Source organism: Thalassophryne amazonica, chromosome 4 (genome assembly GCF_902500255.1).
Source record: "Thalassophryne amazonica chromosome 4, fThaAma1.1, whole genome shotgun sequence".
Lineage (NCBI taxonomy): Eukaryota > Metazoa > Chordata > Actinopteri > Batrachoidiformes > Batrachoididae > Thalassophryne > Thalassophryne amazonica.
The window spans coordinates 26623243-26649121 of NC_047106.1; the positions used below are offsets into that span (position 1 = coordinate 26623243).

At 42.1% G+C, this 25879-nt stretch overlaps 1 protein-coding gene across 1 annotated transcript in view; it reads right to left on the bottom strand.

Moving 5' to 3' along the window:
* Positions 1 to 25879, bottom strand: part of grik4 (glutamate receptor, ionotropic, kainate 4) — a 1339327-nt gene that overhangs the window by 323204 nt on the left and 990244 nt on the right. Inside the window, exons 9-10 of the mRNA XM_034169301.1 lie at positions 10210 to 10362; positions 8390 to 8494 (exon numbers count right to left, since the gene is read on the bottom strand). Of these exons, the coding sequence (XP_034025192.1) occupies positions 8390 to 8494; positions 10210 to 10362 (258 nt within the window). The remainder of the gene's footprint in view (positions 1 to 8389; positions 8495 to 10209; positions 10363 to 25879) is intronic.

Here is a 25879-nt window from a genome sequence, read left to right on the forward strand (position 1 = left end):
GGCCCCACAAATCTTAGAAACATGGTGTCTAACCAGATCCTTACTCTGGATGGCATTACCCTGACCTCTAGTAATACTGTGAGAAATCTTGGAGTCATTTTTGATCAGGATATATCATTCAATGCACATATTAAACAAATATGTAGGACTGCTTTTTTGCATTTGCGCAATATCTCTAAAATTAGAAAGGTCTGTCTCAGAGTGATGCTGAAAAAACTAATTCATGCATTTATTTCCTCAGGCTGGACTATTGTAATTCATTATTATCAGGTTGTCCTAAAAGTTCCCTGAAAAGCCTTCAGTTAATTCAAAATGCTGCAGCTAGAGTACTGAGAGGGGACTAGAAGGAGAGAGCATATCTCACCCATATTGGCCTCTCTTCATTGGCTTCCTGTTAATTCTAGAATAGAATTTAAAATTCTTCTTCTTACTTATAAGGTTTTGAATAATCAGGACCCATCTTATCTTAGGGACCTCATAGTACCATATCACCCCAATAGAGCGCTTCGCTCTCAGACTGCAGGCTTACTTGTAGTTCCTAGGGTTTGTAAGAGTAGAATGGGAGGTAGAGCCTTCAGCTTTCAGGCTCCTCTCCTCTGGAACCAGCTCCCAATTCGGATCAGGTAGACAGACACCCTCTCTACTTTTAAGATTAGGCTTAAACTTTCCTTTTTGCTAAAGCTTATAGTTAGGGCTGGATCAGGTGACCCTGAACCATCCCTTAGTTATGCTGCTATAGACTTAGACTGCTGGGGGGTTCCCATGATGCACTGAGTGTTTCTTCTCTTTTTGCTCTGTATGCACCACTCTGCATTTAATCATTAGTGACTGATCTCTGCTCCCCTCCACAGCATGTCTTTTTCCTGGTTCTCTCCCTCAGCCCCAACCAGTCCCAGCAGAAGACTGCCCTTCCCTGAGCCTGAAATCAGTTACCAGAAGAGGTAATTTCTCTGCTAAACTTAACACTGACTTATAGTCTGAACTTCTTTGCAGCTGTTTTCCTGTGGTGTTGCCTTATCTGTGGGATTGGCATTTGGTGTGATCAGCGACGGCTTCGCTTCACACCCCAACCAGATATGTGGTTAGACAGGAGCTGCACGAGGGTGTGATTGGAGGTGGAGGTGCTCCCTCCCAAAGGAACACAGACTGTGGAATTACTGAGTGTGCGAACTCACACTCATCTATACTGTTTCTGTTCTCTGCCAGCAGTACCAGGTCTGACAGCTGGAGACGGTGGCCACCTGGGGATCCAGGACTTGGCGGCTCCGGTGTTCTTCAGGTCCGTTGGCGGTGAAGGCTGTGTGGGATCCAGCTTGGTTCTGGACGGACGTCTCCTATCCTCAAGCCTGCCCACACGTCACTCAACATATAATTGTCTGTACTACCAAAACTGTATTTGTCTGTATTCCGTTGTGCACTTCACAACATTAAATTGTTACTGTTTGGCTTATCCATTGTCCGTTCATTTTACGCCCCCTGTTGTGGGCCCGTGTTCCTACACTTTCACAACATAAACCATACAGTTTTTTTTTTCGATGAGAGTTGACATTCTCAGTGAGTAATATCTGTTATTCCATTAAAATAGAATTCAAAGTACATTCTGGAGGATATTAAGTGTGTTGTATGAGCAATAAGCAAGGCGAGGGTTAAATGACGGCATTAATAAAGCAGTGGCAAGGCAACTGAATGTGGCCATGAATGTGGCCATGAATGTGGCTGAAGCATCGGCAGTGAAGGCAGTGCAGGAGAAGTCAGGTCTGAGATGGATGAGTGAAGTCAAACGATGAATGAGCAAATAAGAGGAGAAGCAAAACCAGAGAAATATCTGTCAAACTCTGGAAAAGTAGGCTGAAGCAGTCTGAGCGTGTGATGAAAAGAGATGGTGAATTTGTGGGAAAACAGTGACGAAAATGAAAGTACAGGGCAAGAGAAATAAAGGAAGGCTGAAGTGGACGTGGACGGATAGAGTGAAGGACTTTAAAGAAAAGGGTCTGAGTGAGGAGGAGGTTTAGGACAGGTTTTATGGAGGTTTTATCTGATTCATCAATTCCACATAGACATGGGCTAATTTCTGAGTTAATGGCACACCACGGTTTCAAAATGCCAACTTGAGGTAATTCCATATATAATTCAATGAGTGAGCTTTGTGTAGCTAAAGCCTGTTCATACATTACCGTGTAGTCCAATTTTACCAGCTACTTTCATTCTTCACAATGCTTTAAAATGTGGTTAAAACTGATGTACTGTTTAACCATCCAGCTACTGAAAAACAACCTGCAAAAAAAGAGACCGTTTGAAACTGTGCTGCTGGGATACTGAAGGAAAGAAAAGCCAGGCGAGTGATTCATGGATTTATGTGAGCAGTGACTGAAACGTCTGGTGGTGGATGTAGTGTATTTCCACTATAGTAAAAAGCATACCCAGAAAACATGTTTAGGAAGCGTGAAATCCCAGCATCCACTGAGGCATTGCTGGGGTGACAAGTATTGCTCAAAACCACTTGCCAATTACTGCCGATGTACAATAATAATTTTGGGCAATAAAGCAAAAAAAAAAAAAAAAAGGCTAACTGTTCTTTTACACAATACAGAAATATGTCTCTTTATCTATCCATGAAGCCAGAGGACACACACCAATTAGCTAAACTGCAGGATTGTCTTACAGACATAAAGACATGGATGACCTCTAATTTCCTGCTTTTAAACTCAGATAAAACTGAAGTTATTGTACATGGCCCCACAAATCTTAGAAACATGGTGTCTAACCAGATCCTTACTCTGGATGGCATTACCCTGACCTCTAGTAATACTGTGAGAAATCTTGGAGTCATTTTTGATCAGGATATGTCATTCAAAGCGCATATTAAACAAATATGTAGGACTGCTTTTTTGCATTTACGCAATATCTCTAAAATCAGAAAGGTCTTGTCTCAGAGTGATGCTGAAAAACTAATTCATGCATTTATTTCCTCTAGGCTGGACTATTGTAATTCATTATTATCAGGTTGTCCTAAAAGTTCCCTAAAAAGCCTTCAGTTAATTCAAAATGCTGCAGCTAGAGTACTGACGGGGACTAGAAGGAGAGAGCATGTCTCACCCATATTGGCCTCTCTTCATTGGCTTCCTGTTAATTCTAGAATAGAATTTAAAATTCTTCTTCTTACTTATAAGGTTTTGAATAATCAGGTCCCATCTTATCTTAGGGACCTCGTAGTACCATATCACCCCAATAGAGCGCTTCGCTCTCAGACTGCAGGCTTACTTGTAGTTCCTAGGGTTTGTAAGAGTAGAATGGGAGGCAGAGCCTTCAGCTTTCAGGCTCCTCTCCTGTGGAACCAGCTCCCAATTCAGATCAGGGAGACAGACACCCTCTCTACTTTTAAGATTAGGCTTAAAACTTTCCTTTTTGCTAAAGCTTATAGTTAGGGCTGGATCAGGTGACCCTGAACCATCCCTTAGTTATGCTACTATAGACGTAGACTGCTGGGGGGTTCCCATGATGCACTGTTTCTTTCTCTTTTTGCTCTGTATGCACCACTCTGCATTTAATCATTAGTGATCGATCTCTGCTCCCCTCCACAGCATGTCTTTTTCCTGGTTCTCTCCCTCAGCCCCAACCAGTCCCAGCAGAAGACTGCTCCTCCCTGAGCCTGGTTCTGCTGGAGGTTTCTTCCTGTTAAAAGGGAGTTTTTCCTTCCCACTGTAGCCAAGTGCTTGCTCACAGGGGGTCGTTTTGACCGTTGGGGTTTTACATAATTATTGTATGGCCTTGCCTTACAATATAAAGTGCCTTGGGGCAACTGTTTGTTGTGATTTGGCGCTATATAAAAAAATTGATTGATTGATTGATGTCTCTCAACAAACTAAACAATTACTTATATCCCGTCACACATAGTTGGAATCATACAGAGTGGTGTCCGAATTATGAATCGCCACACATCCAAAAAGTGTCGGATTTCAGTTCAAAAACATTCTGACAGCCATCTGCGGAACTTGACACAATTGGTCAAAATCTGCCGATGGCCCCGAGTGTGATGCACATGTTCAAAACTGTCAGGGCGCCGTCGAGATAAGACACCTATCCGACAGCGGTCCATGTGTAATCTGACGGCCATCTGACCCTAATTTACATACTCTCATGGCGGCAAAACTGGATCCGAAATGATTTGAGCGCATACGAGGGAACCTCGAGAGAGATCTGGCACCGCAAAGCCTGCCGGTATGACCTGCACGTGCCACGTGTAATAATGTCCACCCCCCCCAAGAGCAAAGGAACTGTTGAAATGTATGTGGCATGCTTCATCACAATAATAATTATGAATAATTATCATGTACAGTGAATGTGAACAGCAGCTATCAAACCAAAAGCACTGTGCACTACTGTGTGCATGCAACCACAAATCTGAACAGGCTGTTATATCCACAATCGAACTTATAGTACAGCTATTTGTCCATTCCTTCCCATGGGCGATGTAAATAATGTTAACTAGTATTATCTCCATCATAATACAGGCAGCTGCGCCTCTCCGTGGTTGTAATAAATGATCACCTTCTACCTCTGTAGGAGATATGACGTGGAACTTGTGCCAGGCCATGACACCATTAATAAACGTGCATCTCACCTCCAACAGCGGTCCCGGAGTGTTTCACAGCACCGACGTGGACATGAAGCTGGGACAGCAGCATGTGGTTAAAATCCTCTCACCCAAAATAAAAATATTAATCCCATCTGATAATCCAACCATCGCGTGTCCCGAGTTGCGTTGTGCTCCTGAAGTGTGCAAAAAGAAAAAAGAAGTTTCCCTGGAAAGGCTCTCTGTCTGAGGGACTGCATGGCCCGAACTTTGAGCAAAGCTGTCTAGTGGCACGTGTGCCCCACGTGCATGTGCGCCCCCCGCGTGTGCACTTAGTGGCCCATGCAGCGTTATGCACACACACACACACGCACACACACACATCGCTGAGTGATAATTGTTGACCCACGCGTGTGCGTGGAGCGCATGTGCACCACGCATTACATTACATTACAATCAAAAGCCATGAATTTGAAGTTGAACACTGTCATGAAGAGACTTACACCTTAATACCCAATCAGGTATTAGACTGTCTGAATGACCAAGTCAAAGTAATATGTGTGTGGTCGTCAGATATGGATGTTCTCACACTACGAGTGGACCTGGCAACACATGGCAGGCTTCCAACAAATGTTGTTCTGAAGTTCCTGACTGGTAAAGGTCTGACTGGAAGGTCTGAAGTTCCTGACTGGCAAAGGTGCCAAATACGGGGAAATCAATGTAGCAGGGCAAGTCGGTGTGATTGGAAAAGAAAAGTGCCTCCATGATTTCTCTGGAGCTGACTGGAGAGGCAAATTTGTAGGCAAGAAAAGATGGGTGGAGCCTAGATGAAGTTTCCCAGTGATGATCCAGCCATCAAATGCTTCCAGGACCTTGGTGTCGATCAAATACCACAACAACTGAATGATGAAGATCTGCCACCTCAGGTGAAAGATAAAATTGAATTTTTTGGCCACAACCATAAATGCAAAATGTGTGTGTAATTGTTAGAATTATTGGAGATTAAGGATTAAACTGGTGATAGAAATGTACTAGCACACAGAATATCACTTTATGCAATGGATAAACACATCATAATGGCAATGACCTTGGTGTATGTGCCATGACACATCATGGCAATTTTTTCAAACAATTGTGACTGTGTTTTCCATTACATGGAGCTGTATTGCCATACATAATTATATGTCAAAAAGAGATGCTTTGTATTGTATAAGCTTTGACAATGTGTCAATTGAAAATACATTTCCAATACTGAATTCTTACTAATGTTTAATAAATGGTTTTCATTTTGCCTGGAGTCAGAGAAGTTTTTGCACAGTAGACATTCTGCTTTTCTGCCCTGCTGCCTGAAAATATTTAACATAATTTGCAATTTGCAAAGTATTGTTAAATCATGTATACATTACATACATGGTATGTGAAAAACCTTCGGCCATTTTGGAATTTTGTTTATGTTAATATATAAATGAAAATCTCTAGAAAGGAACCAAAACTTCACTAGGTTATTGACTCTAGTCAAAATAAATTCCAGGCAAATATGTATAACCATCCAGGCACCCATAGATGAAAAACTGTGTAAAATTTCATATTTTGTGGTGGCCATATTGGATTATTAAGATGGCTGCCACTCCATTATCACTTCAAGATATACCAGGAAATTTCTCATAATCAAAAACATAGTTTTGGACACAATGTCTGCGATTGTGTGTAACTTAGAAGGGTCATTGCCCTTTTTTGGGATCAATAAAGTTGTCTGAAGTCTGAAGTCATTGTGTGGCATATTCAACCTGGAAGCGGTCATTTTGAAAATGGTGATATAAAATGGGGTTGGGGGGCAGGAAAAATTGAACCCCAATATTTCTGGCTTATTTGAACCACAACTAAGCAAAAAAAAATAAAAAATAAATAAATAAATAAATAAACAAATTTTGGCAACAGAAATGGCCAAAATGGCAAACTGCACCAGACTATTTGGCTCCCAGCAGGTCACAAATTATAAGTGTTCCAATTATCATGACTGTACACAAATTTGCACAATCCCTCCTTAAAATCTGCCTAACAGACTAGACTATGAGGGACAATCATGTATTTCCTTTACAGCAAGTTGTGGCAAAGGGGATTTTTCCTACATGACAAAATTGTAAAAGGTGAGGACAATACTCAGAGGGTTTATTGCTAACAAATGTTTAATATGAACAAGGCTGCACAAAAAGTGAACATATTCCTTTAACAGTAAAATTAAGACTGGATGGCTTAGACTTCTTGAGATATGGCAGAATGCTCATGGATGTATGCACTGTTTTCTTTTTTTAATTGAATAGTTGAGTTGGTGAGTGAATCAAGTCTGTATGCAAATTGTGCAATGTCTGAAAAATCAATGCAACCAGCAGCAGCACAGGTGGTAAAATCCAAAAGATATGTTGTGTGTTGGGGGGGGGGGGGGGGGGGGGGGGGGGGGGTTGGCTGGACATTTTGGTGTTCTTTTCTTTTCTTTGCTCTCCAGGTGGTATGCAAACTGGTTTTTTGTCTGTGGAGAAGGTGCTGGCAGAAGAGTCCTTCACCCTCATCAGCGTGATATGCAGCACCTGTGGATGATGCTCACGTGCAACCTTAAAGACTTTCAGCTGAAGCAGATAATGAGATGGCGTTCTGCATTTAAGCCATGAGTGATTCAAGCAGAATTGCCGGGAACTCGACCTTGTGACGTTCGTTTGTGAGACGCTGAGGACCGCGCCTGGGTTTGACACATCATGCCTGTGAAGGAGGACGGGTGAGGGACACATGCTGTCAGCACACATCAGAGGTGATTGATTGTCTGAATAAGTGTTAACAGTAATTTGGTATTTTGTTACGCAGTATATGTGAATATTGATGAGAGTTGTGCAGCTCGCTTCTCACGGCCGTGGCATGCGGACAGATGATCCTCCACCTGTTGTGAGAAGCTGCTCATTTACATAAAGCTTAAATTCAGACCTGAATGTGTTGCTGATAGTGTGTGCCATTGAAGGATATTAGTTGTAGCTGTTGACTTACCTCACCTCTTCTATCCTTCACAGAGTCAGTTTGTCGTGTCCACCTGGGGGGTGTTTGGCGGTGAATGTGAGTCCAGAAGCGCCGGGCTTCGATCCCTTTGGGCGCTGGAGAGCACGCCGTCCTTCACTCCGTCAGACAAACGCACTTTATGTTGTACACCGAGTTTTGCACAAGAGGGGGATAATAAAATTGTTTTGTTTTTTGGAACCGCTTTCTGGTTATTTAGCGCTGGGTTCAGTCAGACACAGGTCCGCTCCTCAACCCGCGTCGGCACATAACAAGATAAGTATTTTGAGCCCATTTCTGTTATACCTCTGCACTTCCAAAGGACATCCACTTATTTTTCCTTCAGACACTTTAACATTCCTGTTAGCGGGTAATGTGGATTATTTGTGCCAAGAGATGTCAGTGAAGGAGTGCTATCATAGCTCCCACATGAGCTCCAGTTATATCAGTGCCATAAAGACAACTATCATTTGCCAGACGTAGTGCACGGTGGGATCGTAACTGTGTGCTCATCTAAAAAATGGTACGGCCAAACAATCAGTATGGGTCCAATACGGACACCGAAACAACTACTCAGAGATGCAGGCCCCTCCTGCAGCCCTGATGTCACAGGCAGTCTACTATCTATAGGAGAATTCTCATGGTTTATGCGCAGTCTGTTATCAGTGGATTACCCACAGTTCCATGCATGATGCAGTAATGTCAGTGTTATCGTGTTGTCAAATTGATATTAGGGCACAGGTAACATCAGTGCAGTAAGACTCTGAGTGACTTTACCTGCCTGAGTCCGTCCTTGCTGTTCTGCATGATCCTCAGGGCGTAGTTGGATCTCTGACCTTTGCTGTTAAACTCAATGTGGCCCGTTAGACCTTCCAATTCTACCTACCCAACACACAGACAGGCGCACGTTAAAAAAAGTTACATTCTCTCTCAGCAGCAGTGATGACTTGTATGACAGTCTTTGGCTGCAGTGTTGGCTCAGGACCAGCTTTTTAAAATATGTCAAATTTAGAATAATAATATGAAGATGAGAGTGCAATAGAGCCAATTTATAGCAAACTGGAAGGGCTATTATTCATGTCTTCTCTTTCTGAGAGAAACGTCCTGATACAAATGTCACATTTAAACATTTCCAATTGTTTCATTGCAATAGGAATATGCATTTTATTGACTGGCAGCTCATCATGATCTCTTATTCTCCACTGTCTCTTGCAATAATGCAGAGACAAGATAAAGTGACCTAATAGATAGTGAATATATCTTTACACAGCACAGATGACATTTTATTACATGTCCTTTCAAGTGTAAAATATCCAATCAACATTGTAGGAAATAAAGGAATAATGAAGGCCAAAATACACGGCTATGTGGAGAAAGCTAACTTTTCGGTTCATTCCCAGCAGAATCTGTGTTTTAATATTTCCAGATTTGGGTGCCACCTCAATTTTAATTCCTAAACCAGTTAAAATAAAACACTGGTTAATAAAACTCCATGTAAGTCTGTGTGATGTAACAATATGTATCTTTTGGATGTTATAAAAAGGTCTTCAGTTTATGTTATAGTCTGTCGCTAATGCCACAGTTAACAAGCAAGGATATGCTGAGCACAATGTTTACTCGAACTGGAGCTAGCTAACTACTTCCAACATTATTTTTATTTATGTTAGTCTGTCCATCAAAAACTGATAAAGTAGATGTCAAAGACCAACATTTCTAAAGTACAATATTTCGCTTTCGGATGTTATAAAATGTCTACATTTTACTATGCAGTCTATTGCTAATGCTGAGGTGAACAAACTCGGCTATGTTGGGCTAAATGTTTTGGCAAACTGGAACTAGCTAACTGGTTCCAACATTATTTGTGTTTACATGTTAGCCTGTCCATCAAAGACTGATGAAGTTGATGCCAACTTTTACGAGATGCATAGCACAATATTTATCATCTCTGGCTGGAAATGGAGACCACACTATATTTTAATTTATTTCACCACCATTCAAAAATATGCAGGATGTTCAGAGGAAGACAGCAAGTGAAATCAGCACCATGTTACTGGAAGCAGAAAATGTTTTACTTTGTAATAATTTAGCCCCCCCAAAAAAGTTATTAACCAGCATTACCGTTTGTACATTTTTGTTTTGCAAAATTCAAAACTATAGTTTCTGGGGTTTTTTTGTTGTTGTTGTTGTTGTTCCTAGACATAGCCATTCCTTCTGGTTTTCATTTTCATTCCCCAAATTGGTTCAAAGACTTGGTTTGAAAGAAAACAAGAAAATATCGGAACAATAAAATAATATGAAGTAATGCATACTGCCACAAAAACCCAACAAACGCGGTGTTGAAAAGTTCACAAAACATTTGAAAATTTAGAGCCACCACTTTATTTGCAATCTGCCCCAAAATCAAAGTCCATTTCCAACCCTTTGACCAAAATACACACTGTTTTTTGTTTGGGGGGCTCATTCAGTCAATTTGAATACAAATGTGGCTGAGAATATAATCTCTTTGGTGGACATAAATGTAAAAACAAACAAGCAACAAGGTAAACTGAGGTCACTGCGTATTCTCAGTCCATCATGTCTCGTTGGGGCAGTCTTACCATCCTTAGATAATTCATGAGGCTGGTGCCATGCTCCCAGATTTTGGATGACTTGCAAGAGAGCTGAGTGGCACCAACGTTCTGGCTTCGGTTTAACTCCTGGACTGCTGCCACCACCGTGAACACAGCATCAAAGAGGAGCGCTGAAGAAAGCTGAAAAAACATGAGAAGACAGAGAGGAGTGCTCAGTACTAAATCACCACTAGACAATGAGCAGGAAAAATAACCATCTAACTAGATTATCAATTACTTGTTTAACTTATTTACTGAGGAAAAATGGTGAACCTTTGCAGTTTTTCCATTTTATGTCACTTAGAAGTGCCTCATCTTTGAGTGATGGACTACTTGACTAGACAAATCAAGCAGTTAAAGCTCCCCATTACAGTTTAGGTAATTGGAGAGACTCACTAAGGACACTTCATCAGAACATGAGGTTCTTCTAGATGAAGTCACAGGACTGCCTATTGTAACAGAACTTAGTTTGAATACATGGACAACTATCCCATGACAAACAGAGCAGCAAACTGACCTTATGTCTCACAACTGACAATCTCCACTCATGGATTTGCCATGTCATGTTCCATGCTGTGGACTAGCAAACCGATTATAATTTCTCAGAGAACGTGCAGAAAATGAAACATAAATAACTGATGTGGACCTGTTGGTGAGTCCATGGACCCCTGAGGCTTAACCCTCTGGGGTCCGAGGGCATTTTTTGGACAGTTCACTCGCCTGGCATAAATGTTTTATTATTGCTGTTAACAGCTCTCCCTACATCCCACAATCAAGTTTTATGTCTCTTTTTTTCAGGACATCCTGTACTTTCATAATATATATGCTTTTGTTGTGTTTTATAAGTGTAATAAAGGTTTACAATCAGAAATAAGAAAGGAAAAAATAAAGCGGGATAATTTTCCACACATTTATTCAAAACACACAGCAAACTATAATAAACAACTGTTTTGACACTTTATAAAGGTAATTTGAGGTCTTGTGTGAAAGACTGTACAACAAAAAGGTTCAAACAATAAACACAAATACACATTTTGAACAATATATACAAAATGGTCTATGCGTTTTGTTTGTCTTCATCTCAAAGCAATTTCTGTCTGCTATTACACAAAGGTCACATCACAAATTTCTTCTACTGTGTTTTGGAGTGTTCTGTGCTGCTCCTAAAGCAGCTTTCATTTATACTTTGGCCCACTTTGGCTCCTTACAGTCTGAGGAGCGGCCCCTCCCCCTCGCTACATTGATATGGTAAACAAGTGCTTTACGTTGAGAAAGCAACAGAGTTATCCAGTAATATTCACATGTACACCAGAGGAGCAATCCTGATAGTTACACACTCTTTGTTTGAGCACGTGAGATTGTCATCGGTGGAGTCAGCAAAAAAAAAAAAAGGATGTTCCTATCTCATATCATTAAAAAGTTTTTTATAATTTAGTAAAGCTTGGTCTCAGCCGTCGTATACAATGGCATCGGCCCCAGAGGGTTAAGAGCCTCAGACACAAAGAGCATTTACTTGTGGCTCTGGGCTGTTTTTACATAGATATAGCTGTTAGCATCCAGCTTCATGAATTACCAAATGAAACTGTTGAAAGTCTACAGACTGGAAATTGGCAATAGTATTGCAACTTGGCTTGTACAGGCATCAGACTAATTGCTGAGGACTCCAATAATGAGACAAAGCCAAGTCACACATGCTGTGATTGAGTAGATGGTTGATTTCAGGAAATAGGTCTGGATGGTAGAGCCACCTGGGTTGTCGGGACCCCAGGGCAATTCTACAGAGTGGGGAACGCAGCAAGAGACATGGTACCATACCTGCCACTACACAATGTGTAAAATGAAGGGAAAAGGTGAAGTGTTAGGAAGTAGGGAGCATATTGGGATTGGGCCTTAGGATCAAATGATGCTGAATATTAAAGGACTCTGATTGAATTGGGGGAAGGTGGTTATTTGGTGTCAATAGCTTTACAAGATTAGGAATGTCAAAGTCTTATGGGCCCTACTTACATGCTTCCCTGAACATGGCCCAGCATGCAGGTGCCTCAGTACTGAAGACTCCAGCAAGTGGAGAAGGTCAAGCGGTTGCCCACCAATCACCTGGCCACAGCAGATAGATGGATACTTTTGGGTAGTGGGGATGGACTAGTTGCTTTCCTGGGTGACTGCCAACCAGTTCTGTAGTGTGGTGGATACACAGCACCAGCAACCCCTTCAACAGTAGTCACCAAGCTTGCCTCATATTTTTTGGGCCATCTATCCCACAGCAGTAGTTACTGAGCATGCTCAACAGGCATATCAAGCCTGACTTTGCACAAGAACACCTGAAATTACAATTTTTCAAAGTATAAAATATTGTTAAACAAGTAAGTGATTAATTGCAAAAGATACTTTTACTTTATGATGAAAATAATCCAGAGTAGACCATCTAATCCTTACACACACACACCGGAAATATCCTAAGGCAAACAAACTGTGAGCGTTGCAGTTAGCGGTCAGTGAGAGGTTAACCAATCCCTAGAGCGTTGAGAAGATTATTCCATTAGATCATTGGGAAGACTCCGATCTGCTGACAGTGTTGAAAACACTCTCTCTCCCCATGTCTGTCCTTCCTTCTCTTATCCCCAGAGAAGCTGGCACACCCTGATCATCCCAATTACCGCCTGCTGTTCTGTCGGAAAACAGTGGCAGAGGGGCCCTTTCCTCTCATCTCCTCTGTGCAAACGCCTCAGTGTCACTCTGCTCCGCTCTGCCATGTAGATTAGAATAAAATGCATGATGCCCTGCTTTAGAACTTCTAGTGTTGCACACCTGTGTAATGATACTGGAGATTAAATTACCATAATTTTCAGCGGATACTGGCATAAAGGTAATTGTACGCCAAAAGTGATGCAAACGAACGATGTGAAATTCAAACATTTTCAGGAGCCAATCTGTCATAGTGTTTGAATTCACGCTGAGAGCGATGTGTGTACAGTGCACAGCTTTGCCCGACAAAAAGTGTACAAATAAATATGTCGCCATCATCAAGTGGCTAGTTTCTGTGACAAAATGAGGCTAATGGTAAAGCATTGGGTGCACACGCACGCAGATGCTATTAGGCATTCGGGATGAAGGAAAATGTGCAGTCATACCTGAAACGTGAGTTCAAAACAAAGTAACACGAATTAACAAGAGAAGCATTCATGAAAGTGAATAACAGCTTTCACTGCCAAAGTCAGATTTAGTAAATGATTTCTGAGTTGCTTTCGACTTTCTTTTTTTGCCCCCTAATCTGTTATGTGGGACTGTGTTCATGCATTGGAAGAGGTTATATTTTCGTCCCAGTTTGTGTCTGAACAGCCTGGAGCCTGCAATTTTTCATATATTATGAAATTTTTACTGAAGATTCATATCCTAATAGGCAAGAACTAATTATGTTTTCAAGGTCATAGTTCAAAGGGCAAAGTTAGGAAAAGCCCCTATAAAAATCATCAAATTTATTTAAAATTTGACAGCATTATTATATAGCATGTTATCCTTTATTGCCCGACAAAGTTTTATCTGGACTTGATCCAGATTGTGGATTTTGTGAACATTTACATAATACTGAAAAGGCCATGTGGTGTACATTTTGCATTATATCTCAACCAAAAGTGCCTCAGTCACTCTCATTTGTGACAATGGGGTGCAAACTGTCACTCTCAATGAATAAACTAAGTTTGATCCACATCCAATTTGTATTGTGAATTTAATGGATATTTGATTTTAACATTGAAAATCCCTTTTGATCTATATTTTGTGTTATATTTTAGCCACTTTATTGGGACTTTGACCTTGAAATTTTTTTCCAAGGTCAGTCTTTGTGTAATTGTAAACTTGTGTTGGTGGAGGTTTGCACTCTACAAGTACGATGCTCTAGTTGGTTTTTGTATTGCTTGTTTTTGTTTTGTGTTCATGTTCACTGTATGCTCGTGTCTTGTGTCTGGGGTTTGGGTCTGGGTGTGGTTTTCGGTCTGTTTGCCATGCCCCTTTTCTGAATGTTACTTCACACTGGCCCCTCATTTTCCTCCATCACCACCAGTACTATTTAAGCCCTCTGTTTTCATCATGTATCTGCCAGTTCGATGTTCCTTTGTGTAGTCGTTCCAGTCTTCCTCATAGATGATGTGATGCAGGGTACACCCTGGACAGGTCTACCACAGGGTCACATACAGACAACCACATTCACACTTGCACACAAACCTACGGTCAGTTTTTAAAGTTTCTAATTCACGTAACGTGTATGTCTTTGGAAGTGAGAGGAAGCCAGAGCACTGGGAGGGAACCCAAGTGAACACACAGAGAACATCCAAACTCCACACAGAGTGGACTACGCAGAAAGAGATCCCATGACCTTCTTGCTGTGAGGCAACAGTGCTGAACCTTACTGCATGCACTATTTATCAGAAACAGACTTGATACATATTTGAAGTGAAACAGAGTATAAATACACATTTTGAAATGTGTGTTGTGGCACTGCTGGTGAGCTTGCAGAAGCCCTAATAGAGCGGTGACTATTGCTCCATCAGTGCAGTGCTTATGAAACTGTGACAGACCACCAGAGGGGTTCAGAAAGTAAAAGACCTACCATGTATTGCTTCTACCTGTGCACCTAAAACAGGTGATCTCAATAATTAGCTTATCCACCTGCCTAGAGAATTAAACTAATTACAATCAGCTGGTTTATTAGGAAGATGGAACAAATATGTGGTTGCACTTTTACTTTCTGAAGCCGGAGTTTTCCACCTCTGCAGAACAAAGGCTACAATGGGATTGGGACATCGCTTGCTTCCATAGCAAAATGATGAAACTAAGTAGATGTAAATGGAAGGGTGTTTTTTTTTTCTAGTCAGCTGCACCTGGCCACACCTAATCTTTAGAATAACACAATCATGAAGGCACTTATACTCAGTATTTACACAACATCAGTGCTGGGCATGAAAAACTACATTAGCGTTTTTTTTTTTTTGCATTGCTCTGTGCCAGGTGGAAGAGTTGGCGCCTGAAATTGATTTCAAGTGTTACTTATCTGTTGGAGTTCAGAAAAATGAATCATTGACAACTAAATGCAAAGTGTATGGGACAGTTTGGCAAGTCTGTTTCCAACAGGCAATCCTCAAAAACAGAGTGACCATGAAAGAAAGAGATATGACCGCGGGATGTCACAATACTGTGCAAACCAACAGTCTGTGAATACATTATAAGCACAATTCAGCTCATGAAGGGTTTGAGATTTAGAGATAATAAGCTGCTGATGGGAAAAGATACTGTAAAAATATAAGTGGGGATTAAAATGAGTCATAATGTAATGGCAAAATGTGACACTGCTGCATCTATTTATCTGTTTACATCTACCAAGCTACGCTGATAATACCGTGACATTTGTTCAAGTTCTTTTAGCAGAAGTCTCTTTTTTAATGGCGCCAAGTGTTGTTCATGGCCACAAAATGTATCAGCTGAAAAACCTTATGCGATTCATACAACAGGCCATTTTTATACTTTGGTCATGCCTACGCAACAATTATTCATAAGAAAAAAAAAGAATCGAGCACCAAAGTTTAAGCCTTTTTAAAAATCATTTCTTGATATAGATATGATATTTCTTGATAAGGCATACGCCAACTACGCGGTTGCTTAGGGCCTCCACGCCACCAGGGGGCCGGGAGAGCATCGAGACATTGTGATAAAAAAGTAAAAATATACATGAAACTAAAATAATATTGAACAATTTAAACGAAATTGTATTACACCCGAAAAAAATAAATTCATTTTGACAAAATACGAATACTAGGTTAATTGATGCCTCCTGTTGGCTGCTGCCACCGTTGGGCAAATTTAGATGCACCGCTTGGGTCAGGTGGTCGATGACTAATCGTGAGGAATGAAGTGAGTGCAAGTCATGTCTCAGAAAAGAAATTATCCCTCTGGAGCGGAGAAAAGAAAAAAGAAGTTGGAAGACAAGAAAAAAACAACAAGACAAAGGTAGGTTTGCATGTCCAATATTACAATTTTTGTTGTCATTATTTGCGAAATGCTCCGTTCGTTTAGTGTAAAGTGCTTTAGGTGTCTTAAAGTCAGAGGCGATTGCTCTAAGACTGCAAGGGAAGCTCAGCTTCCCCTAAAATGTTAAAAAATAAGTGATCAAATATATACTGTTGTGTTACATGTCATTGACTAAATATGTGCTACAACACGCTGAACTTTTGTTCAGAATCAGCTTCTTATCACTGGTAATGACGCGGCTTTCCTCTCACTCAAACCCGCAGCTTCACAGTGCTTTAAACAGTGTGGATGCTGAGTGTCCACAGACTTCAATAGCGACACAAAGCATGCAGCGAAACGAGACGAGTCATTGGATAAATGCTGGGCTTTGTCCCGCCCATCAGACGCTCAGCGTGTCTGCGGGTCTATGGGGTAGTGGGCTGGCCTCGGCTGGCCCGGACGCTCAGCTTCTGCATGATGATTGGATGATCTGTCTGAGGCTGAATCCCTTTTTGATTGACAGCGAAATGAGCGAATCAGCGATCTTTTCGTGTAAACATCCGTGGGAGCATTTTCATTCTGTTCTGAGTTGAACCGGAGACTTTCCGAATCCTCTTAGCGGCATTTTCTTTGTTTAAAAACGACTAGCGACAAATCGAGCTTCTATTTCTGGTGTTTTTTTTGTTTTGTATTTTGCAGCTGCTTGTGTTTGGAGACTGACTTCTATCACAGTTTCTGTCCCTACCGAGCAGCGGGTGCTGCTGAGCTCCTCCACCGTCACAAAGCACTCACAGGCGGGCACACTTCACACTAGCCTCGCGCCAATCCCAGCTAGTGAGCTAGCTAGGTAGCAAGCTGCACATAATGACAGACAATTTGAATGTTGTGGACCGGATTTTGGCGAAGCCATTTGATAGTCTTCCTTACGAAGAAAAACTTAGAGTTAAACAGCAGGGCCGGTCAACTCCTCAGATTAATTTGGTGCAAAAGGTGGGGAAAGTAGCTCAGCTATCAATGGTTTGCAGGCCAAAGTTAAAGCAATAGCCCCCAGTGCAATGTTTGTGCATTGCTATGCTCACAGACTGAATCTGGTTCTGTCTCAGGAGGCTAAATGCTTATCTGAGTGCAGAATATTTTTTGCATCACACTCTGGGTTTGCCACATTTTTCTCAAACTCCACAAAGAGGATGTCTTTTCTTGAGTCTGCAGGCTGCTCAAGGTTGCCCAGAAATGCTCCTACTCAATGGAATTTCACATCACGGATAGTGAGCACTCGGGCAAACAATTATGATGCCCTCCTGCAAACTTTTGAGATGATCATTGCAGATAAGGATGATGACACATTAGACTGTGCCAAAGGCCTTCTGATGAAACTGGAGGATTTTAAGTGTGTGTTCATGTTGTACACATATGAACAAATCTCTGAGACTGATGTGGTGTTTGACATTGTCCAGCAGACAGCTATGGATGTTCTGTACTGTTCTGTACTGTACTGTTGTGGATTTCTATGTTCATTTTGGAGATTATTTAATTTCTATTATTCTATTAGATTATTCTATTTTGTATTTGGATATTGAACATTTTGTTTACTATAAATGCAGTCTCCTGCCTGCTGATGTTACTTTCAAATAGTTAAATTAATGAGCCATACTTATACATCACTCTGTATGTAGAAGTTAATTAAAACATATTTATGAGTTTGCTACCCCTTTAAGGTTAAAAACAAGAATGACACCTGTATGATGTAAGATAATTACAAATAATGCTAATGATTGTGGGTACGTTACACACATAACAGTGTAGCCTATGGAATAATGAGGCATCTGGTGCTGAGGTGATGGTAGGGGGGCGCCCAAATTAAATTCTGCTTAAGGCCCCATAAAGGCTTGGGCCAGCCCTGTCTTGATATATTGCTTCTCTCATGCATGCAGCACAATGACATTGCAGTTGTTTATATTATAATGCAAATCATCACTATGTCACTGCAGCTGCAGCAGGGGGCATCTGCACGTGTAAAGAAGGGACAGAAAAGCTCAGATAACAACAGAGAGATTATTGCGTGTTTTTCTGCACAGGCCACCATAACACTGCTACATTTTACACAGAAAATAGATACTGACAGCTACAGTTCAGTCCAAAAGTATTTGACCCCTTGGTTTCACACATTGTTTATGCCATTTTAAATACAAAAAAGCCCCTACAAAAAAATAAAAATTTCTAAAATTATAATTCTTAAAGTCAAACTCAAAGCAAATCTTTAAAAATGTATATAAATTAATTAAAAATATAAAAGCCTGTCATGATTGGGGTCTGTGGGGAGTGTGTTTTTGTTTTTACTTTATTTTGTCTCTGCTGGATTTCTGTTAGTCATGTTTGATTGGAGTTTTGATGAAGGGACTTTTCTTGTCTGCTGGCTCATTCTTGGTGATGGGTGTCCCCTCCCTGTCTTCTCTTCTGCTTGCCATGCCCCTTTCCAGATCCTTCCAAACACACCTGTCTTTGCATTTCCTCCTAATCACTCTCTATTTAAGTCACACCTGTCACCCTGCCTGGTTGCGAGGTTGTTGAGCCTTGAGCCACATGGTTTTTTTTTGTTGGTTTTTTTACCTGTTTGCCTGTTTTTTTACTTCATCTCTGCCTAATGCTTCAGACCCTGTTGTTTATCTTGGTCTGCCTACCTGTGTACTGAACTTTGCCAGAACATTTATTAAACCCTGTTTTATCATCATCTGAATCCTGCATTATTGTCCAGCCACGCTGTACCAGTAAGCCTGACAAAGCCAAGTAATGGGCCACTTTGTTATAATACCTGTAAATAATCAGTTGAATTGCCAGTTTACTTTAGACAAATAAGGAGATGGATACAGGAGCATTTCCAAGTCACTGAATATGTCTTGGACTTTATTTACATCAGTTATGAAGAAATACAAACAATATGGCACTCTATGGTAAATCTGCATGGACAGTTCTCAAAAAGTGAGTGACTGTACAAGAAGAAGAGTGAGGAAAACCACCAAGACACCCAGAAAACCCAGAAGTTATAGGCCTATGTAGCTGTGAATGGAGAAATTGTGCATAGTGCATGTTTTGCATTTTGTATCACCAGTTAGACAGCTTGATGATGAAGTGGTATAGAGGAGGATTTTCTTAAAAAAGAAGACTTGAAAGTTCAACTGCAATTTGCTAGAAGATTCATCTGAGATGCAAGCATAGATTTGAGGTTTGGTGAAAGAAAACCCTCCACTATACTAACAACAACAACAAGCCCTGAGCACTAGATCCATAGAGGCAGGATTCTACCACAGCTGAAGGGACCCAGGTTGCAGGCTGTGCAAATGTGCCCCAGACACAGTCCAGCACATAGTAGCAGGATGCAAGATGCAAGCTGGGACAGCGCACACTGAGAGGCACAACCAAGTGTTGGAAATCGTGCACAGGAACATCTGTGCTGCATATGGATTAGAATTCCCAATGGGAGATGCCACCAAAGGTGGTTGAGAATGACAGAGCTAAGGTCCTTTGAGACTTCAAATTCCAGACAGACAAGCAGCTGCTGGCCATCCAACCAGGCATAGTGGTGGATGACAAGGGAAAAACAAAAAAAAAACAAATATATATATATATATATATATATATATATATATATATATATATACCGCATCACTGCAGCATATCAGACCATTGTGGTGAAGAGAGCTGAGCAGGGAGGCAAAGCTCTCGATTTACTGATCGATCTACGTTCCGACCCTCACCTATGGTCATGAGATTTGGCTCATGATCGAAAGAACGAGACTGCGAGTACAAGCGGCCGAGATGAGTTTCCTCCTCAGGGTGGCTGGGCGCTCCCTTAGAGATAGGGTGAGCCGTGCATTATACGGTTTGAATGCACGACGCGGAGTGCATTCAAACCGTATAATGCATGGCTTCGAGTTGTTTAATCCGCTTATACCATGGTCCCACACAGTGAGCTAACACACATATTTATTTAAGTTAACAGAACTTGATAAAAAATGCGTAAGTATTTGAGACTATTTTATGCCAGTCTCAAGACATTTTGCCTCCAATGCACTTACCGTGTCTGCGGGCTCGGTAAGCGCTGCAGCGGGTCACTCACACCGCCCCCCTCTCTGCTTTGTGGAGCTGTGGCCAACTCTGGCAACAGCTCCAGAAACTACACTCACTGTTTTGATGCAGAGTGCTCCGACAGCCCACAAGGATAGAACCGTTCTCCTCTTCTTTCCTGTCTTCAATCTTGTCCAGTTCGTCCGATGTTAATTCTATACGCCGTTGCTTTTGCTGTTCTTCTCATTTGCTTTTTCCATTCCTTAAACGTTTTATTTTGGTCAAAAATATTAAAATTCACTTGGAAATCCATGTTTTATCGCGTTTCTGTCATTCACCTGTCAAAACACAGCTGATCTGCGCCAGTTGATTCGCGCGTTGCTATGGTGACGACCAGAGTGGAGTGATTATAACAAGTGACGTAACTCGCCAAACTACATGTGCATATACATGAAAATACTGCACGTCAGTTAGACATGGAATTCTCACTGACCAAAGCATATACGAGGTCTATTAGAAAAGTATCCGACCTTATTACACTCAACAAAAATATAAACGCAAGACTTTTGGTTTTGCTCCCATTTTGTATGAGATGAACTCAAAGATCTAAAACTTTTCCCCACATACACAATATCACCATTTCCCTCAAATATTGTTCACAAACCAGTCTAAATCTGTGATAGTGAGCACTTCTCCTTTGCTGAGATAATCCATCCCACCTCACAGGTGTGCCATATCAAGATGCTGATTAGACACCATGATTAGTGCACAGGTGTGGCTTAGACTGCCCATAATAAAAGGCCACTCTGAAAGGTGCAGTTTTATCACACAGCACAATGCCACAGATGTCGCAAGATTTGAGGGAGCGTGCAATTGGCATGCTGACAGCAGGAATGTCAACCAGAGCTGTTGCTCATGTATTGAATGTTCATTTCTCTACCATAAACCATCTCCAAAGGCGTTTCAGAGAATTTGGCAGTACATCCAACCAGCCTCACAACCGCAGACCACGTGTAACCACACCAGTCCAGGACCTCCACATCCAGCATGTTCACCTCCAAGATCGTCTGAGACCAGCCACTCGGACAGCTGCTGAAACAATCGGTTTGCATAACCAAAGAATTTCTGCACAAACTGTCAGAAATCATCTCAGGGAAGCTCATCTGCATGCTCGTCGTCCTCATCGGGGTCTCGACCTGAATCCAGTTTGTCGTCGTAACCGACTTGAGTGGGCAAATGCTCACATTCGCTGGCGTTTGGCACGTTGGAGAGGTGTTCTCTTCACGGATGAATCCCGGTTCACACTGTCCAGGGCAGATGGCAGACAGCGTGTGTGGCGTCGTGTGGGTGAGCAGTTTTCTGATGTCAATGTTGTGGATCGAGTGGCCCATGGTGGCGGTGGGGTTATGGTATGGGCAGGTGTCTGTTATGGACGAAGAACACAGGTGCATTTTATTGATGGCATTTTGAATGCACAGCGATACCGTGACGAGATCCTGAGGCCCATTGTAGTGCCATACATCCAAGAACATCACCTCATGTTGCAGCAGGATAATGCACAGCCCCATGTTGCAAGGATCTGTACACAATTCTTGGAAGCTGAAAATGTCCCAGTTCTTGCATGGCTGGCATACTCACCGGACATGTCACCCATTGAGCATGTTTGGGATGCTCTGGACTGGCGTATACGACAGCGTGTACCAGTTCCTGCCAATATCCAGCAACTTCGCACAGCCATTGAAGAGGAGTGGACCAACATTCCACAGGCCACAATTGACAACCTGATCAACTCTATGCAAAGGAGATGTGTTGCACTGCATGAGGCAAATGGTGGTCACAGCAGATACTGACTGGTATCCCCCCCCCCCAATAAAACAAAACTGCACCTTTCAGAGTGGCCTTTTATTGTGGACAGTCTAAGGCACACCTGTGCAGTAATCATGGTGTCTAATCAGCATCTTGATATGGCACACCTGTGAGGTGGGATGGATTATCTCAGCAAAGGAGAAGTGCACACTATCACAGATTTAGACTGGTTTGTGAACAATATTTGAGGGAAATGGTGATATTGTGTATGTGGAAAAAGTTTTAGATCTTTGAGTTCATCTCATACAAAATGGGAGCAAAACCAAAAGTGTTGCGTTTATATTTTTGTTGAGTGTATTTTTTTCAAAAACCATATGGATGTGAATCACGTGTGATTGCGTCAGACAAGTTTGAACCCTCGTGTGCATGCGTGAGTTTTTCCACGCCTGTCGGTTGCGTCATTCGCCTGTGAGCAGGCTTTGAGTGAGGAGTGGTCCACCCCCTCGGCGGATTTTCATTGTCAGGAAATGGCGTAATGATTTGGGCTTTTTTTCCATCAGAATCTTTTCAGAAACTGTTAGAGACTGGCACCTGGAAACCATTCGAAAAATGTATCTGGTTTTTGGTGAAAATTTTACGGGCTTCACAGAGAATAAGGACTGTTACTACAGCTTTAAGGACGCTTGGCGCGCCGCGCTCTGTGCCGCCATCGAGAGCCACAAACCACCGGATCATTTCTAAACGGATGGCTCTGTGGAGCAGGACTGTCGTGTGCACTTTCTCTGGTTATCACAAGAGCTGGACATCAACCATTTTCTGGCAGATTTCACTTTTAACAAGAGATTTTGTCATGGAAAGCTGAGCGGAGGCTTCGCGCGTCACAACCGATTTGCTGATGGAGCGAGACAAAGGAACACCTCCGTTTTGGTCTCACAGGACGGCTTTGAGATGGCGTTCAGACAGCTGGTCGGTGGTTTATCCATCAAGTGATTATCCGAGAAATTGTGGATGTGCCTGGACATGCCAGAACATGTCCCGTGAGGCTTCATCACGGCATTGCTTTGCGCCATGCGGCACCGCCGTAGACAAGCTTGAACCCTCGTGCGCATGCGTGAGTTTTTTCACGCCTGTCGTAAAAACATCTCCATGTTGATAGCCATTCGTAAGATTCAGGCGATTTTCGATGGCTTTCAGTCGAGTGAGTATCCGAGAAATTGTTTAACAGCTGGGTATGTTCAAACCTGTCCTGTGAGACTTCCAACGGAGTTGTTTTTCTGTTGCGCTGCGCCATGAGCAGCTGGGTGCTGACGCGTGAATCCGTCCGCACGTCTTTCATTACAAAATCTCCTTTAACAGTGGAATGTCCGGATAAACTGCTGATCCCGACCTCTTTTGAAACTTCTCTGCTCTCTCACGATGTCCTGGGTCAACAGAGGCTTAAATTTGGAAGTTTTCAGCTCGAAACAGGCTGATGATGGTGGCTTGGGGCGCGGCGCGCCGTCTGGCGCCGTGGGCTGTCCTTAATGCGATAGTAACACTCCTTAATCTCTCATCAGCCGTTAAAATTTTCACTGAAAACCCTCTGAATTTCTCAAATGGTGTCCACTTGGATGTGCCTTACAGTTTCTGAAAAAAATTTTGATCAAGCAAAGCGCCAGTCTCTCAGGAAGTTCTCAGACAAAGGAATTCCGATGGGAGGGGTGGACCAGTCAGTGCTCACTCAAAGCCTGCCCACAGGCGAATGACGCAACTCACACATGCGCACGAGGGTTCAAGCTTGTCTGACGCAATCACACGTGATTCAAATCCATATAGTTTTTGAAAAAAATAATAAGGTTGGATACTTTTCTAATAGACCTCATATATATATATATATATATATATATATATATATATATATAATTAGTACATATGAAAAATAAACCATCATGTCATGCACCGGCTAATATTTTAGACTCAAAGTCAAGCAGCATCTGTGCCTCTCTAAGAATGAATGGACTGCATTTATATAGCGCTTTTCCATCTGCATCAGATGCTCAAAGCGCTTTACAATTATGCCTCACATTCACCCCGATGTCAGGGTGCTGCCATACAAGGTGCTCACTACACACCGGGAGCAATAGGGGATTAAAGGCATTGCCCAAGGGCCCTTAGTGATTTCCAGTCAGGCGGGGATTTGAACCCATGATCTTCTAGACTCAAGCCCAACACCTTAACCACTAGACCATCACCTCCCCAAGAATAATTTGCACTTCATGGCCTGACAGTAAGCATATGCTGCCAAAAAGTTGGAAGCTATTTAAAGGTGACAAATTCTGCCCTATATCAGAATTTGGCACAGCTCAGATCTTTATGAAAACATCTTCTCTCCCTCATATGCACAATGTCAAAATAAAGAAAGTCTGTGTGCATTTGGTGCACATGTGACCCCACCAGTTATTAAACCACCAATTACTCTTCATTACGAGGCAACATATAATCTTTAGTGCATGTTTGAATGAGTTACCAGTCTGGCCCACTTTTTAATGTCACTGGTTGGTTAATTAGTCATGAGTTATAAATGAAGAAGACTCACCTGCTGTACACAAAACGCACACCCCCACCCCGCTGTGCTCATACAGCATGATTGGCGTCACGACACAGCTTGTGTGAAGGAGAATGTGGCAACAGCTACAGGTGGGAGTGCATTTACTGCATTTTCTGGACTATTAGTTGCGCTCTCTCTTTATTTCTTTTTTACTTGGCGCTGGGGAGGTGATTAAGCATTGGGCTTGAGACCAGAGGATCCTCTGTTCAAATCCCAGCCTGACTGGAAAATCACTAAGGGCCCTTGGGAAAGGTCCTTAATCCCCTAGTTACTATTGCTGTGTAGTGGGCGCCTTGCATGGCAGCAGCCTGACTTCAGGGTGAATGTGAGGCATTGATGTGTAAAGCGCTCTGAGTATCTAATGCAGATGGAAAAGCACTATATAAATGCAGTTCATTTACCATTTATTTTATGTGCATGGCTGGTCCTGCAACTTCCATTTCAAAAATATAGTGCTTAATCATCTGCTGCCACAAGATGGACCTGTCCACACTCGTGACAAGCTGCTCCCATATCTACACTTCAGAGCAGAAGATGATATCATTAAGCTGGATGCCAACCATCATGAAACAAGAAGAAGAAAATCTGAATAAGGATTATGTGCTGGAGCTGAGAAAATGAGCGAAATTAATAAATCATGCTCTCAAACAGAAAGGCTCTAGGAGAAAGAGAGGAAATAACCTTCTTAGTACTTGCCACTCAACTTGTTTGCACTTTGTTGTCACGATTTGAACCCGGTGCTCTGTGTCATGCCATGTTTAGTTTATGTTTTTATGGTTTTTCCCTGTGCTGGGTTTTTCCTACTTGGTCTTTCTCTGTCCCTATCTCTCTTGTCTGCTTCTCTTGGTGCTTGGTGTTGCACTCTGCTTGGGCCACACCCTTTTCTGGATCTTTCCACACACCTGTTTCTAATCTGCATCTCATCACCTGGGTGTATTTATGTCCCACCGGTGGCACTACTCCTTCACCAGATTGTTGCGTCTTGTGCCTTCGCTTCCAGCTCTGTATTCCATGTTTCCAAGTCCTGCTACCACGTAGTGTTTTGACCACCTGCCTGTTTGTACCAGCCATGCCTTACGCCTGATGTTTTTGATCTGTTTGCTTATTTTGGACTGCCTTGCTGTGTATTGGACCCAACTGAATCTTTCAGTAAACGCTTTTAGTAACCAGAGCTAGTGTCGAGTCCTGCAATTGTGTCCAGAC